The sequence below is a fragment of the Lygodium microphyllum genome, chromosome 14 (genome assembly GCF_053477565.2).
Source record: "Lygodium microphyllum isolate KBCC chromosome 14, Lygodium_microphyllum_v1.1.10, whole genome shotgun sequence".
Taxonomy (NCBI): Eukaryota; Viridiplantae; Streptophyta; class Polypodiopsida; order Schizaeales; family Lygodiaceae; genus Lygodium; species Lygodium microphyllum.
Window position 1 is genome coordinate 18,192,122 of NC_141148.1, and position 17,073 is coordinate 18,209,194.

Consider the following 17,073-nt stretch of genomic DNA (forward strand, 5'->3'; position numbering starts at 1 on the left):
GCTTAATGAGTACCTTAGAACCATAAGGATGCAGCTAAAAGGAAGATCTAAAGTACTAGTAGATGTAGAAGTCTCTAAGGCCTCAGTAAAATCTAATAGAAAATATGATTGACTAGATCATTCACTAATAAGAGGCCAAAGAAAGATGAGATAGGGACATCAAAGGGATGGGAAAAATGATTGAACTAGTCAAAGATGTTGGAACCTCCACTAGCTCTTTGCATGTTCTACAAAAACCAAGGAGCAATTCCAGTTTCCTTCCTTGAAGGAAAGACAAAGTTTGACCTTGATCTTTGCATGTTCTAAAGAAACCAAGGAGCAATTCCAATTTTCCTTCCTTGAAGGAAAGGCAAAGTTTGATCCCTCGAAAACATGCTTCAAATATTTGAAGTTCTGATAATTCTAAAACCTGGATAAAGTGGTAGAGAGTAACCCCAAGGTAAAGCCAATACTTGAGGAATGTGGCCTCGCTCAATATTGTAGGCATGGGTATTTGACTACAAACTTTGAACTAAGCTTTTGAACTCCAACAAGAAGACCACCAAGAATAGAAATGTGATTGTTCACACTCCATGAGGACTTATCAACCTTTGCACTTCTTTAAATGACAACAATGAGACGTAATACCTAATAAGGATCCCCAGAGTCAGATGCTTTGCACTTCCTTAAATGACAACAATGAGATGTAATACCCAATGACAAGGATCCCCAGAGTTTGATGGAGGATATTCTTATAAGGAACATCATCCAATAAAATCTAAATAGCCATTGGCCAAAAACAATCTGTGATGTTGCTTCAAGGCTTCAAGATTTGATACAATAATTTGAAAGATCCTCTCCCTAAAGAAGGAAAGATGCAAAAGCCAAGATGTAAGTTGTAATATACTACATTGACTAGAATCATCAGAGATATCTTAAGTGATATCACATCATGCAACCTTGCTAGATACATGAAGCTTGATGTCTTTTGGGTAAGTGAAGCATCAAACTAAACAAGAAGACCCCCCAAAAATGCAAGCAATATAGGCTAGAAAGAAATAAGAAGGGGAATAAAGAAAGGAATGAAGAGACAATAAATAAGTTGTAATATAGTACATTGACTAGAATCATCAAAGATATCTTAAGTGATATCACATCATGCAACCTTGCTAGATACATGAAGCAAAATTTATTTTGAGTAAGTGAAGCATCAAACTAAAGAAGAAGACCCCCCAAAAATGCAAGCAATATAGGCTAGAAAGAAACAAGAAGGGGAATCAAGAAGGAAGGAAGATACAATAAATAAGAAATATGAGAAGCCTAGAGGGTCTAGGAGAGTTGATCCTCAAGAGAAGTTTCAACTTTGAGTAGCCTTATAGTAATCACAAAAAGTGTAGGAAACTATACATGAATAGAGGGTCAAAGAGCAAGAAGATTATGAAGGGTAAATTGGGTTATCCAATGAAGAAAAAGTGTGAAAAGAAATAGCCACTGTGCAACATAGAAGAGCCATTATGTAGTACAAGTATGAAGAGAGGTTGCAATATGTCACGAAAATGCAAGTAGGAGTGGTTAGTTTAGGAAAATGGAAGAGAAAGTACATAAGAGCTACAAGAGGACAATGATAGGGTAGTGACATAGAGTCAAGATACTTAAAGGCTACTTCATGAGGAGAAGGCTAAACATCAAGTCAATAGAAAGAAAGTAGCCAAGAAGATCTTGGAGGCAAATGAGAAGATACAAAGACTAAAAGCGGCCCTAAAGGAGCAAAATAATCAAAGAAAAGGTCAAAATGATAATATACAAAGTCCAAAGGAAGCCTCATAAGCCCATTATGCCTTTAACAAATAGGCCATAGAGCTACAAGTACTCTCAACACAAGAACATGCAAAGATTCCTTTGTTGAGCTCATAACTCCAACTAACAATCTAAAGCAATTAGTTGGAAAATGCATCAAGGCACTCCAAGAAACGATGAAGAACTCCTTACTCTAGATCACCAAAACCATGGAGAATGCGGTGAAGCAAGTACATGAAAGAAGAAAGGAATTTGTTTACAAGCTTGCTTATGACTTGGCACAAACTATGCTAGAATGAGACCTGTTGAAGAAATGGAGGGGGAGACATTCCACCTCATGTTCATTCAGTAGGTTTGAATGCTATCAAGACTACGACTGGGCCATCAAGGGGAAAGACATTGAGAGCCTAAGGGATAAGCTAGCTACTACACAGATTGGTCTTAGCTATAACTTTGGCATTGCACTTTTAAGAGTTGGATATGAATGTTCGAAGGAAGACACGATTCGTACCAGTAAATTGAAAATCCAATTCCCAAATTGCTTTAGCTAAACTTCTATATTCCAATGTCTTGATTTCTCAGCGATTAAACAATATTTTCTCATTAAGAAATTGAGTATAGCGTTCCAAGTCCAAATGTTTTACATTGGATTCTAGGATGCTAAAAAACTACATGCTTTTCTTCACAATGGTGACATATGTGCTATAAAAGTGAGATTGCTATAAACTAATAGCCCTTCTTAATTAGTTAATTTTCTAGACTTGAAGGAACTGCTTATAAATGACCCAACATGTTCTTATCTAGATTTACTCTAAGTCATAAGTTAAAAACTTAAATTGAGATGAGCTCCATCCTTGAGGTTGGACACAATGAGGCATCCAATAGGACGAGCTTTATCAAAAGGAAAGTTATTAAAATACCCCCACTTTTAGACACAATTCCCAAAATACCCCTCAAATTTTGTAAACTACCAAAATACCCCTCCAATTTAGTCAAATCGTATCTAGTGAATTTTTTTCATGGTATCGCACACAAACTAGATACAAAAGCTTATGTGTTACGGGAGACAAATGCCACTATTCTTGAGCTTAGTAAATGGTGATTATTGTATAATACATTTAAAAATGATTATCTACAAGGGTATTTTCGATTTTTTTTTGGAGAATTTTGGCAATTTTTTCTTCAACAAATCATGGTATGCACGTTATAAGTGCGACCATGTGTGATCTTTCTAATTTTGTGTAGTTTATATATCCAACCTTAATCGCAAAATTGCAAACTTTTTAGAATCTCTTGCCTCTGTAATCTTAGAGCATCTTCATGTGAGCTCTAATGTCTTGTAATTTTTTCTTTTTTGTTTGGCAGAGAAAAAAAAAAACGTTCACATGAGATTGATGATGCAAATATAATCTCCATCATGGAAGAATATTTCTAGTTAAGAAAGAGGCCACAAATTTTGGTTTGTTGAATTTAGTAGCTTTTGCTCCATGATGCTTAGATGTCTTATGATAGCCCACTACATGTTTTTGTGTGTCGTGCAATCTTGGTAAATTAGTCCATGTTTACCAATGACGCGACGAGCTTGACTTGTTTATCGATCACATGGGTGAGATCACATGAAGTTTTCAATGCTACAATAGGTATGTAAAATGTTCAACATGTCCCCTTGTTAAGAATGTTGGAGATGGATGCTCATATGAAGCTACTCTTACCTTTGAGAATCACGAATGAAATTAAACACTTTGTGGAGGCTCGTGTCGTCATCAAGTGGTTTGAGGGTAATGTCACGCCTAGCTCAAACTAGACTGTGTGGGAGTCTTACAAGGAAAGTGGGCCTGGTGTGATATGTTCTTTTGCCTCCTCACTAAAAATATGGCTGCCTTTACTTTGGAAGTCTAGTCAAAACTCCAGGCGTGACACCGCCATTATTTGCTGTCATGTCGACCTCCTCTGCTTGTGGCCTCCTGGCTCTCCAGGAAAAATCATAATTACGGGAAAAAAGAAAAGTGCTGCTGAGATCATATCTAAAATATAAATGCTACTCGGTTGCCTCAATCAATACGCAGATAAATTTAAAACAGGTAAATGGCGTTCCTTTTTTAAAGCTCGTTCCGGTTCTCTTGCCAATACAAGGAAGCCCAGGCCTTCACACTGTGGCATTGACAGGGAGCTCCCTGTCCCTCTCTCTCCCTCCCTTTCTCTCTCGCTCTGTATACATCACAAGCCGAGCTATGCCGGACGCAGATTCTTAGTACTGCTTCGCGGAGATCCAGCAAAGGCGGCTGAAGCTACATCAAGATCCGACCGCTCAGGTATGTTCTTTTGCGTTTTATGTTCGTGTGTCACACGCACAAGTGCGGGTGCGCGCACGCACGAGCGAGAGAGAGAGAGAGAGAGAGAGAGAGAGAGAGAGAGAGAGAGAGAGAGAGAGAGAGAGAGAGAGAGAGAGAGAGAGAGAGAGAGAGAGAGAGAGAAGCTCACACAGGGTCCTTAATCTTGCGGCCTGCCATTGCAAAGCTCCGGTATTTGTACAATTCTCGTTTGCGCACCTGCTCCCTGTGCTGGTGGAGGCCGTGCACATAAGTAACTGCATGCGTATCCTTGAGTGCTGCGTTTTTAATCTGTTTTGTTAGTATGTAGGCCCTTTACATTTCAGAATGTACACGACAAAGTCCGGCTGACGTATTTCCATGTATAGCTAGGTTCCACCACGTTGTTTGCAGAGTTATGCCATCGTATATGGACTACCTGGGTTTCTGCAGTTGAAAACGGACATGTTCTGTGTGCTTGCTCTATCAAGAAAACTTAAACCAATTCTGCGGATAACTTATATTTTGCCTGCCCATTTCTGTATTTTTGCTTATGTCAATATTTATGTGCAGTTGATCATCGCTCCTTGATTTCTTTTTTAATGGTTTTTTCCTCAGGTTGACTTATTGCCTTGTTCACATGCCTCGAAGCATCGACAGATTTGTCATTATACTGCAGTCTTCATCTGAGTACCCACACCTGGCTTTTCTGCAAAAGCTCAAGCAGGTCTGTTCCTGACCTAAAGATGGTGGAACACAGAATTTTTTCGCTTGCTCATAAAATTTGAAGCTTGCAATGAGAGTTTTAATTCAGGGTTGGTCCGACATTGGACTGCTTTGCTGGCTTTGGCACAAGGATTCCAGGTGTTTTTGCAAGCATCTGGACTGAGCATTAAAGAGAATTGTACAGAATACTAGTTTGCAAAAGTATTGAAGTCGATTCTTTTCTTTACAACAGCAGCAAAATTGTCAACAGCAATATGTTTGCTTGTTTCTGCACTTGAAGGTGCGGGAGAAGAAGATCCCTGTAACTTTATGAAAATGTAGAGTATACATTCACAGTAAATGATGGCATTGTCTACAGCTTATGCACCAGAAAGGTCTAAAGTTGAACAAATTGTATTGGAGTTTTTTGCTAAGAGCCTTCACATAATTTTAGAGTCAAGAATACCTGGGCTTTGTGGGGAAGACGAGTCTCTGGGTTCATCTGCATCTTCTTCTTCTTCAGGACCAAAAACAAGGGATCGTTGGTTCAATCTAGCTCTGGGAGACTGCACTGCTGCTTTGGAGAATTTTGAGCCATGGCGCAGGAGCTTCTCTGATCCAATGGTTGTAGATATATTACTTGAACCTGCTGAAATAACACCAGGTACACCATCAGATCATCATTGCCGCAAAGGAAGCTCACACCAAAAGGGTATTGCAACTGGCTCTAGCACAGGTGAAAGAACTGTTTTAGAAAGATGGACAGTGCAGTTTGAACCCAGGATTGGCAGCTCAGCTTCAAAGGAAGCACACAGCTTAAAGGGATCAGATATGAAAAGAGTTACCATTACTGGGATTGGGGATCCAAGGATCTCGAATAAAGAAACAAGTGATGCATCATGCAGAGTTTCTATGAATGTAGTAGAAGTGCCTGTGGTGTACAAGAAGACTGTCATCTTGTTAAGATCCCTGTATTGCAGAAGCCGCCTTTTGCCTGCTTATCGCCTATTCAGGCTTGCAAATACACCTTCTAACTGCTGCAGTTTCAACCTTAGCTATTTTGTGCTATTGTCAGCGCCCTCCTTTTCTGATTATGAGAAAAGGGACATGCGATTATATAACTTCAGCTCAGTTGAGACTGGCTATGGGAAAATGCACTTGTCTGTGGCATATCGACATACAACTGCAGTAACTGCTTTAGAAGTTATTCCATCTATTCTTCCTCGCATTATACCAGATTATGTTGGAAGTCCAACCACTGATCCACTGAAAAGGTTTTCCGGAGAGCCTCACTCATTGCCCTCCGGTGGAATTTCATCAGGTAGAGGTATGCGTATGGTCTCAGTACCAACTTCAGTCCAGAGCTCCCCACCAGGTCCATTTTTGGGCAGACGCCATAGCTGGAGTGGGAGAGTAGATCAAATGCAGCCCACTTTGCAGCCGCCAGCATCACCTTCATCCCGTGTAAGTAGGTCACCCTCTCCTTCATTCCCATTCTATACGAATACATCCCCTCCTTATCCCCCATTACCTAATTCTCCTCACTCACAAAAGAACCCCTTGTCAGATTATTCCCTTTCACCTCTTGGCTCTCCTCTCTCTTCCACAGATCGCTTTCCAAGTGGCCAGCCCATGACTCTGTATAAATCAGCAAGCGGATCACAGCCGATTCTCATTGCCTTGGAAAAAAATCGTTTCTCACCTCCATATTCACCATCACCTTCCCCTTCACCTCCTACTTCTTATCCTGGAAGTGCCCCAGTCAGCATTCCCAAGGCTTCTTCACGGGCCGTGAAGTATTTCACAGGTGATTCACAGCAGCGCAGTCGGAATTTGTTACCTCCCCTTTCGCCAAGCACTAGAAAAACAGGGGCATTGCTAAGAAGCTCCTCAGAAAGTCCTAGATGTTCAGGAAAAGTTCCATCACATGTACAGCAATCAAGATCATTCGATTTGCCTTACATTTTGAACGCTGCTGACTATAGTCATCCACAGGTGCGATTCTACATCAGTTATTTTGTACGTTAAACAGCCAAACTGAAGTATTTTTTATTTAAATATTTTTGTAAGCTTTCTCTCTTTAAAGAATATATTTGTCATTTTGCATTTTTTGATAGTTGTATGTGTAGATTCAATTGTTGATGGTGGATGGAACACACACACACACACACACACACACACACACACACACACACACACGCATCCACGAGAGAGAGAGAGAGAGAGAGAGAGAGAGAGAGAGAGAGAGAGAGAGAGAGAGAGAGAGATGGGGGGGGAGACGGGGAGGGTGAAACTGGCCTTCAATATCTTAGAAGGTAGTAGAACTTCAAACTCTAGAACAAATTCAGCACCTTAAAAGAAATTGTGAACACAAGAGAAGTGGAGCTAGACTGCTATAGTGCTCCCGCATAGTTGCACAATTTTCACCTAGACACCAAGACAAATTGGCCTGAAGTCCTTGTGTCCCTTATGCTATTTCTTGAACTTCATTCCATAAATATCTGATACAAAAGAGAAAACTTGGAATTCTCCAAAATCAGCAGCATCTGAGCATTACTTACTTTGGTAAACCTTGATCTTTGCATCGCAGCCCTAGAACATGATCATAGAAGTTCTCAATAGCACTTTGTATCTGTATAACCAGCAGTATTCAGCCCAAATCTGATGTCTCACGACTTATGACAGTTCACACGCCGCCACTCTTTTCATGGACTATGAAAGGAGCCTTCACAATGGCCAAGACACCCTTAACCTCGGCCAAGTCAGCTAAGGATTGCTTGCACAATCATGAAAAGATTCATGATTGTTGTCAAAAAGACATCGTTTGCCATGAACTTTGCTTGCAAGTGTCTAACCACATGCCATGAAGTGGGACAAATTGTGGGATACTTGGAAGCTTGTGTGATAAGTGTCTTGATACTTGTCTCTTCTTTATGTTCTTTCTTTTTGGGTTGAGAATAATTAAGAATAGAATAGCCAAATTTACTAAGCATTGTTAGAACACAAACTACTATTTTAGAATATCATCCCTCTTTTTTAGGACCATTGTTTTTAGACCAATTTGAGGATCCTAAAATTTAGGGATCTTCTAAGATTCAAGGATCTTTGAAATTTAGGGACCCCTTAATATAGATGCCATGTGAAAGCTCTTTTTGAGTACATTTTAAAAATTATGATAGAATTCTCATGTGAGCTTTTTATGCAAAGATATGTGTATTCTAAACTTTCAGCTTATATATGTGTCATGTACAAACTTTTCATGATCATGCCATCTTGTTGATTATAAATATCTATTTTTGTGGATTTAGCTTATATCTCAAGGCATTAATCCTTTCTATGTGTGTGTTAGATCTTGATATGCCTGAGTTTTAGTTACAAGTAGCCTCGATCAGGTTATATAGGTGGAAGTGTGTACTATCTTTCTTCTAACCCATTGTATGGATCCACTTTAACCTGTGACCACTTATTAGTGGCTGGCTTTAATGTTATTTTTTAGATGTCTTTTGATTAATTATGCTTAATTAAAAAGGATATAAGTTTTTTTTCTGTTGTGTTGTGACAAAATCCTTTAGTTGTTATACCTTCATTGGCATTTTAAGCTTGGTGAACTTTTGTTAGAGTCTCTATCTCTTCATTCTTTAATCCAAGCTCTTTAGCCAATTACAAGGAAACGAAGTTTTCATTTACCGTGGTCTCTAGGGTTTGTTAGGATAGATGCTTGCTTATCTTTCAATTGGACTGAAGCTTTTAATAGTATGTGCATCTTTGGAGTGGTACGTGTTTGTCACTTTATCACTAATTGATTATCGTGTGACTTGGGCTTGTGCCAAAGACATTGCTTTGTTTTTCATTTGGACATTGCTTTGCTATTTGGCATTTTTGTCCATATTTAAAGCGCTTCCCTTCTTTCATGAAGCATTGCTTTCTTTTTTTAGAAAGTTGCTTGGCTTGTAGGTATAGATTGGAGTAGAATTGAGGAGTTTTTGGAGGTGTATAGGGATTCATGTTCTTTTGATTTGATGGCTGCTTTGTTGCCGTTTTTGTCCTTCTTTGGGAGATTGAATATGCATGATCAACTACTCTCTTCTTATTATTCTTTTGGAAGCATTTATGTTTTTTGCTCCATTTTCCATTTCTCAACATGATTAATGAGTTCCTTGAGACAAACAATGATAATGATTAAGAGGAGTATAAAGTCTAAAACACAAGCCTCCTTGGAACGAACTTAGCTTTTTGAAGTTGACTCTCTTGAAGTGTTGGACCTTCAACAGTAGCTCTTAGAACCTGTTTGAATAAGCATCAAATATTAAGTGGCCGTCTGTGTTTAATGTCGAAGATTCAGCTAAGTGCCCCCCCTCTGTCTACAGTCCTAATAGTACGAGAGATTCTATTCGTTTCACCACCCAGTCTCTCCTAGAAGGTTGTTGGCTTCCTAATCTTGATCTGATTGCCAGCCGTCAGCTTCAGGTGAGTAATCTTTAAACTCACTTACTCTCTAGGCCCCCCTTGAACCCGTTCGGGTGCCCAAGGCCCCTGGATGGTCATCCCTCGCGCTTGTCTCCCCGTAAGTTACATTTATTAATGTAATATTTCCTTCCGCTTAAGAATTGGTTTCGTTCTCGAAAATGATACTTGGAAGGTCTAAGTGTAAATTGGGAAATCTTTTTCTTTAAGTACTTACTCGCTTCCATGTTGAGCTTTTTTCTGAACAATCTTTCCATTTGACCAGATATTCTTGATAATTAGTATTCCTTGTTCGTCTGTTACGAACATTTAAAATTCTTTCTGGTTCATGTGGATTAGATTGGTCATCTAATAGCTCCTCAATATTATCATTTAAGATTAGATTATCCATATCACCCAGCTTCTTTCTTAGCTTACTTACATGAAAAACTGGATGTGTTTTACTACCAGCAGGTAGTTGGAGCTTGTAAGCCTGTTCTCCTACCCTTTTAAATATTGTAAAAGGACCACAATATCTGGGTGAGAGCTTTGGACATCATCCCATTTTCACGGTTTTAGTTTGTTGAGGCACTTTAAGATAGACCAATTCCCCTTCTTCAAAGGAGATGTCTCTTCGATGAAGATCTGCATAAACTCTAGCTCGATTTTGAGCTTTCTTAATATTTTATTGAGCAAATTTTAACATATTATTCATATCCTCCAAAAAGTCCTTGGCTGCTTGAACCTTTTCCTTATGCAGTCCTACTGCATGAGGAGCTCGGGAGCTCTGGGCTGAAATCCATACATTAGCATAAATGGACTATATCTAGTGGAAGAGTGCTTGGCACTATTATATGCAAACTATGCTATCGGTAGATACTCCTCCCAATTAGTTTGCCTTTTACTTATATATGCCTTGAGCTATCAGTAGATACTCTTCAAGGATTTGGTTAACCCTTTTAGTTTGCTCCCTTTGTGTTTTGGGTAGCGCGACAATAAAGTCCATGGAGATACTCTTCAATTTTTTCGAAGGAATCTCTAATGGGTGGAGAAGTCCTCCCATTTTCAATCTTTCAGCTTTATTAACCTGGCATTTATTACATTTGACCACACAGAGTCGTGCCCCCTCTGTGTTCTGGGTAACGCGACAATAAAGTCCACGGAGATACTCTCCCATTTTTCTGAAGGAATCTCTAATGGGTGGAGAAGTCCTTCCATTTTCAATCTTTTAGCTTTATTAACCTGGCATTTATTACATTTGATCACATAGTCAAGGACGTTCTTATTCATTCCAAGCCAATAAAACTGCCTTTTAATAAGACTATAAGTTTTATTAACTCCTGGATGTCCCGCACTAGGGATATCATGACACTCAAAGAGTATCTGGCGCCTTATTTTTTCATCTTTCGGGACACATATCCTACCCTTGTAGAGTAAATAACCATTATCAATGGTAAAATTCTTCCACTTGAATCCCATTTGAGTAACCCCTGATGCTCCATTTCCTTGTTGAACATCCTCAGATATTCCTTCCTTAGTGGAGGCCCTTCCATTTGGATCCCCATTTTTTATTGCTTCCCATATGTTGGAATATGCCGGATCAACCTGGCATTTTCCTTTTAAGGATTCAAATAAATCGGAAGTGAACTGAGTAAAAATCAATTCATTTATGATGGGCATTGTGCTGAGTGCATTAACCACTATATTGTACTTTTCCTTTCTATACCTTATTTCGTAGTTGAACTCTTGAGGGAGTTCGGCCTATTTGGCTTTACGCAATCACTGGCTTTACGCAACTGGTCGACCTTATTGTAATAAGACCGCGTCTACTACCCTATCAATGGCATCAGCTTCAACCACGAATGGTTTATTGGGATTCACAATTAATAGTATTGGGGCTTTAGCAATAGCTACCTTAAGTTTTTGAAAACTTTCATTTTGGTTTGTTTCCCAATTAAAGCTCTTCCCTTTCCCTTTAAGTTGGTCTGTTATTGGAACAACTATATTGGCATAATCTCGAATGATTCTACGAGAAAATCCAGATAAACCTAGGAAGATTTGCAGCTCTTCCAGGTTCCTTGGAGATGGCCATTCAATAATTGCCCTTACTTTTTCTGGATCCATATTGATACCCTCTTTCGAGATAATATGCCCCAAATATTTGACCTCTTGTGCGAAGAATTCACATTTAGTTTTCTTCGCATAAAGGGAATGTGTTCTTAACTTTGGAATACTAATCGTAAGTGTTTCAAATGTTCTTCTCTTGATTTACTAAAGATTAAGATATCATCTAAGAAGACTACTACAAAGTGTCCTAGATAGGGCCATAACACACTATTCATCAGCTTCATAAAAGTAGTTGGTGCATTAGTGAGGCCAAAAGGCATCACCATAAAAACATAATGCCAATATCTAGTACGAAATGCTGTCTTAGGAACATCCTGTGCCTTAATTTTTACTTGGTGATAGCCTGATCTTAAGTCTATCTTTGTGAAGAATTTTTCTGTCACAACTCTATAGAAACAGAATTTGTATCCTTTTTCATTAATTTGTCTATATAATGATTTATTAAATTTATTTCCTTTGCACTAATTAGATATAAAGAAAAGTGCATTGGAGCTGGCCACTGATGAGTGGTCACAAGTTATGGTGGACCCACGCGGTGGGTTAGAGAAAAGATAGTTCACACTTCCACCTATATGGCCCGATTGGGTGCCTGTGACCAGAACTCACGCATATCAGGGTTAGACTCGCACATAGAAAAGATTGATGCCTTGAAGTGTGGGCTAGATCCACCAGAACAGACAGTTACAATCAACAAGATGGCATGATCATGAAATGCTTGTATAATGTGCATGTGTGGGCTGAAAGCTTGAAATGCATATTTCTTTGCATAGGAAAGTCACATGAAGATTTTGATACCGTTTTTGCGATGTACACGGAAAAAGCTTTCATATGACACCCATATTGGGGGGGTCCCTAAATTTTAGGAGGTTCCTAAATTTTAGGAGCCTCGAATTAGCCTAAAAATGCTAGTCCTAAAAAATAGGGATGTCATTCTAAAAATAGTAAGTTCTGTGCTCTGACTATGCTTACTAAATTTGGTTGTTTCTATTCTTGACAGTATTCAGCCCAAAAAGGAAGGCCATAGAGAAGAGACAAGTGTCCAGACACTTGTCACACAAGTTTCCAAGTGTCCCACCACTTGTCACATCTCATGACATGTGGTTGGACACTTGTCTTGTGCTACTCCACTTTTCCCTTTTGTACTAGCTCTTCCCTCTCCTATAAATAAGAGCTCGTTTTTTTTCATTCAGCATCATTTTTCTTTGCTGTAAACTCATGTACAGTACCCCCAGATAGCCAGAAACTGGCCCCATCCATCCCCATCATCATTCCCCACTTTTCCATTATCATATTCCTCCATATTCCCTCTTCTATCACTGTTGTTTTACAGGACAGCAAGCCTGTAAATTCATTACATCACCTCCTTCTTAAGCTCTTTCTTCCATTTTAGCAACAAGAAGCAAGCCCTATCCATGTACTACTATTCAACGATGGAAAAAGGCTGATTTCCCCTCTTTCTTCTCTCATACTATAAAGAAATCAATTCTTATCATTGCATCATAGATAATGCATGTGTGTTTGTACATCTTTGCATGATCTTGTGAGAATGAGAATTACTTCTCATTCTCAGGTTGATTGTAGCTGAGCTCTTCCCTAAGGGACTTGGGTTGAGCAGAAATACATTCCTTCGGGGGGGGGGGGGGGGGGGGGTTTGCCCATCTTCAACCCTCAATCTTGTCTCCATTACTTTTACATTTTCATGGCTGTAATTTTGTGAGTAATTTTCATTTTCAGCTTTAAGTGTTCATTCTCTTTTATATTAAATCTTGAAAACAAGCGAATATCATAATTGTTAAGCATACTACGTTGTTCGGGGCGTTTACAATGGTATTAGAGCTTTGGCTCGGTCCTCACCCCAACACTGGTAGTGCTTACAATTATAAGTTTGTTTGTTTTCAGCCCTTGCATTGAGTGCTTGAGCATATTTTTTTTTTCTTAAGAGTCTCAATGAATCAGTCGAGTGCTATCCTTCAAGCCATTCAAAGTCTTAGAGAGGAGAATCAGCAAATTCGTGACCAACTTCTCAAACTAGAAAAAGTTGAGAATTCCAAAGAATTTAAGAAAAGAAACCCATCTGCTTCAAGGAGACAAAGCCATACCAATGAAAGGAGCCGATCAAGAAGTCCAACTACTTCTAAGAGGCAGTCCCATTCTACTTCAAGACAAAGAAAGAGATCGCGTCGAAGCTCATCCTCTTCTTCAAAGTCATCTAGCGCCTACTCTGATGGACCCTTTTCTAGTGACGAAGAGTCACACCCTTCTCGTGGAAGACCTCATCATCGTTAAAGGCGTCGACATTCTTTACCCTCGTCTCCATCTTCATCCCCATCAAGCACTTCATCATCTTCAACCTCAAGATCCAGGCATGGACGAAGGCATAAGAAGAAGAAGAAGATTAAGTCACTATCTTAACTTGAAAAGAAGATCAAGTTTAGTATGTATGATGGTTCCCGAAATCCTGACCTTCTTCTGAAGTTTATTCGTCAATTTCAAATTTTGTATTGTTGTGACAAGTATAAAGAAAAAGAAAAGATTAAGTTTGCAGCTTTACATTTAACCGACTTAGCCCATACTTGGTGGACGGGGTTGGAATGTGATCATGCTGCCCCAAAATCATGGCGGTCCTTTGTTCGCATGATACAAAGTCAATTTCTTCCTGTTCATTTCAAAAGAGATGTAAAAATGGAATGGGATCGGCTTTGGCAAAGGAAAAATGAGTCACTTGGTGACTATACCAAGAGATTTTGGGAGCTACTTTTGAAGGTCCAACATTTCAAGAAGATCAGTAGTTCGAAAAAGCTTAGGAAGTTTCAAGGAGGTTTGCATTTTAAACTTCGTACTGCTCTTAATCATTATCATTGTTCTAGTCTCAGGGAACTCATTGACCATGCTGAGACATGGGAAATGGAGCACAATGGCAACAAATCATTCCAAAAGAATGATAAGAAGAGAGTAGTTGATGATGAGGAGTATTTAGTCTCAAACGAAGGACAAAAACAGCGGCAAAAGCAGCCATCAAATCAAAAGAAGATGAAGCCCTATGCACCTTCTAATGCTCCTCAATTTCGTTCCAATCTATACCCACAAGCAAAGCAACTTTCCGAAGAAGAAAAGCAACGCTTCATGAAAGAAGGGAAGTGCTTTAAATGTGGACAAACAGGCCACATAGCGAAGCAATGTCCAAACAAGGGACAAAGCAAGGTTTCTGACAACAAGTCTAAGTTGCCAGTGAAAATCAATGCTATCAGTGATGTAGTTGCAAACACAACTCACACTTGGGGACAATTGCAAGGTAAGTAATCACTATTCTTGATAGATCTTGGGGCGAATGAAAATATCATTTCCTTGCAATTAGCTAAAGAGCTTGGATTAAAGAATGAAGAGATGGACACTCCGGCAGAAGTTCGCCAAGCTTTAAATGCTAATGAATGTGACACAGTGAAGACTGTGACACCCTACATTGGCAAGCTCAAGTTTCAAATTCAAGGCTATAGTGACGAAGATACCTTCTAAATCGGAGACCTTGATGGTTGCGATGTGATTCTTGGCATGCCCTGGAATCATAGAGTAGATTCAACCATCTTCTCTCAGAAAAAGAAGGTAGAACTCACCAACAAAGGCAAGAAGTACGAGATCTAAGCTGGAGTTTCTGGAGACACCATACCTATGGTAAGCCATATGCAAGTCTCTAGAGCAATTAAGGATTGTGTTCAATGTTTGCTTTATGTCACTGATGTAAAAGATAATATGAATGCTGAAAACCAAGAGCGACTTCAGTTCTTGGAAAAGTATAAAGATTGTTTTTCGGAAGATCTTCCTTATCAACTTCCCCCAGAAAGGCCAGAAGACCATCATATTGATATTATCCCGGGTAGTTCTCCTCCTAATATAGCACCATACTGTGTGAGCCGTCCTCAACAAGAAGAAATCAGAAAGCAAGTCAAAGACCTACTCAACCATGGGCTAATTAGGCCAAGTAGCTCACCATTTTGTTCACCGGTTCTTCTTGTTCAAAAGAAAGATGGCACATTTAGGATGTGCATTGATTATCGAGCCCTCAACAAAATCACTGTGAAGAATCGGTTTCCTATTCTCAGAATTGACGACATTTTGGATCGTCTAGGAGGCTCAAAGGTTTTCAGCCGCATTGATCTAAAGAGTGGTTATCATCAAATTAGGGTAATACCACAAGATGTACACAAAACTGCTTTCCGCACTTCATACGGTCTTTATGAATTCTTGGTGGTTCCTTTTGGATTAACCAATGCACCAGCCACCTTTAATCGAATGATGGAGCGCATCTTTAGAGAGCATTGACAATATGTCGGTACTTTCTTTGATGATATTTTTGTCTTTAGCAAGAATGAAGAGGAGCATCATCAACACTTGGAAATTGTTCTACAATTACTTCAACAAAATCGACTCTTGGTGAATGGTAAAAAGAGTGAAATTTTCATGCATAAAATAAATTACCTTAGACATGTCATCTCTTCTGAAGGGATTTAGATGGATCCTGAAAAGATCAGGATAATCCAAGAATGGCCTCATCTTCATGATGTACATGAGGTGCGATCGTTTCTTGGCTTATGCTCTTATTACTGCCGCTTCATCAAGCATTTTGCACATATGGCTTCTCCACTTCATGACCTTACAAAGAAGAAGATCTCTTTCTAATGGAAGGAAAAAGAGAAAGCAGCCTTCACAAGGCTGAAAACAGCTCTTGCTTCTAGACCTGTTCTTATCATTCCAGATCTGGTAAAACCATTTATGGTGGAAGCAGATTCTTGCGGTGATTGTATTGGTGCAGTGCTAAATCAAGAAGGCCATGCTGTAGCCTTTGAAAGCCGCCGTCTAAATGATGTGGAGAAAATGTATGACATTTATATTAAGGAGCTCTTAGAAGTGGTTCATGCTTTAAAGATATGGAAACATTATCTTTTAGGCAATGAATTTCTTATTAAAACTGATCATCAAAGCTTGAAGTATTTCAAGACTCAAAAGCATTTGCAGGAGAAACATGCAAGATGGGAAAATTTCTTGTCTATATTTCATTTTCAAATTATGTACACTCCAGGGAAACAAAATGTAGTTGCTGATGCACTTTCTAGAGTGCCTCGCATTGCAACTATTACAGTGGCTCATCATGAAGATTTTCAAACGATGAAGAATACTTATGATAAAGATACTGATTTTGCAGCAATTTGGTCAAATTTACAGCAAGGAGGTTCTCATCCAGATTATTCCATCAAAGACGGTTACCTTCTCATGAACAATCGCCTTTGTGTCACTCTTCTTGTTCAACAAAAGGTGCTTAAAGAAAGTCATGAATCCCCTTATGCAGGGCATAGAGGGAGGGCAGCCACTCTAAGTGCAATTGAGCGCTACTTTTATTGGCCAACATTACGAAAAGATACACATAACTTCATTGAGGCTTGTTTGGTATGCCAAAAATCCAAGTATGATAGGCAGAAGATTCCAGGATTGTTGCAACCTCTTCCAGTGCCCAAAGATCCATGGGAATCTATCACAATGGATTTCATCTCAGGTATTTCAAGAACACCTCAAGGTCATGATAGGATTTGGGTCATAATTGATAGATTCAACAAACAATCACATTTTATTCCATGTCATAAAACATTGAAATCCACACAAGCTGCAAGACTTTTCATTCAACATATCTTCAGATTACACGGTATGCCTTTTGAGATCATTT

General features: G+C 39.2%; 1 protein-coding gene across 7 annotated transcripts in view; it reads left to right on the top strand.

Moving 5' to 3' along the window:
• Positions 1–3,855: 3,855 nt before the first annotated feature.
• The window catches only part of LOC148025376 (autophagy-related protein 13a-like), a 34,005-nt gene continuing 20,787 nt past the window's right edge, over positions 3,856–17,073 (top strand). Inside the window, exons 1-3 of one of the 7 annotated variants that reach the window (XM_087692460.1) lie at positions 3,861–4,088; positions 4,704–4,812; positions 4,900–6,785. In XM_087692460.1, the coding sequence (XP_087548586.1) occupies positions 5,151–6,785 (1,635 nt within the window). In that variant the 5' untranslated portion in view covers positions 3,861–4,088; positions 4,704–4,812; positions 4,900–5,150. Of the gene's footprint in view, positions 4,089–4,703; positions 6,786–17,073 lie in introns of all 7 variants that reach the window. The other 6 variants (XM_087692461.1, XM_087692463.1, XM_087692464.1 and 3 more) reach the window with 6 other exon arrangements.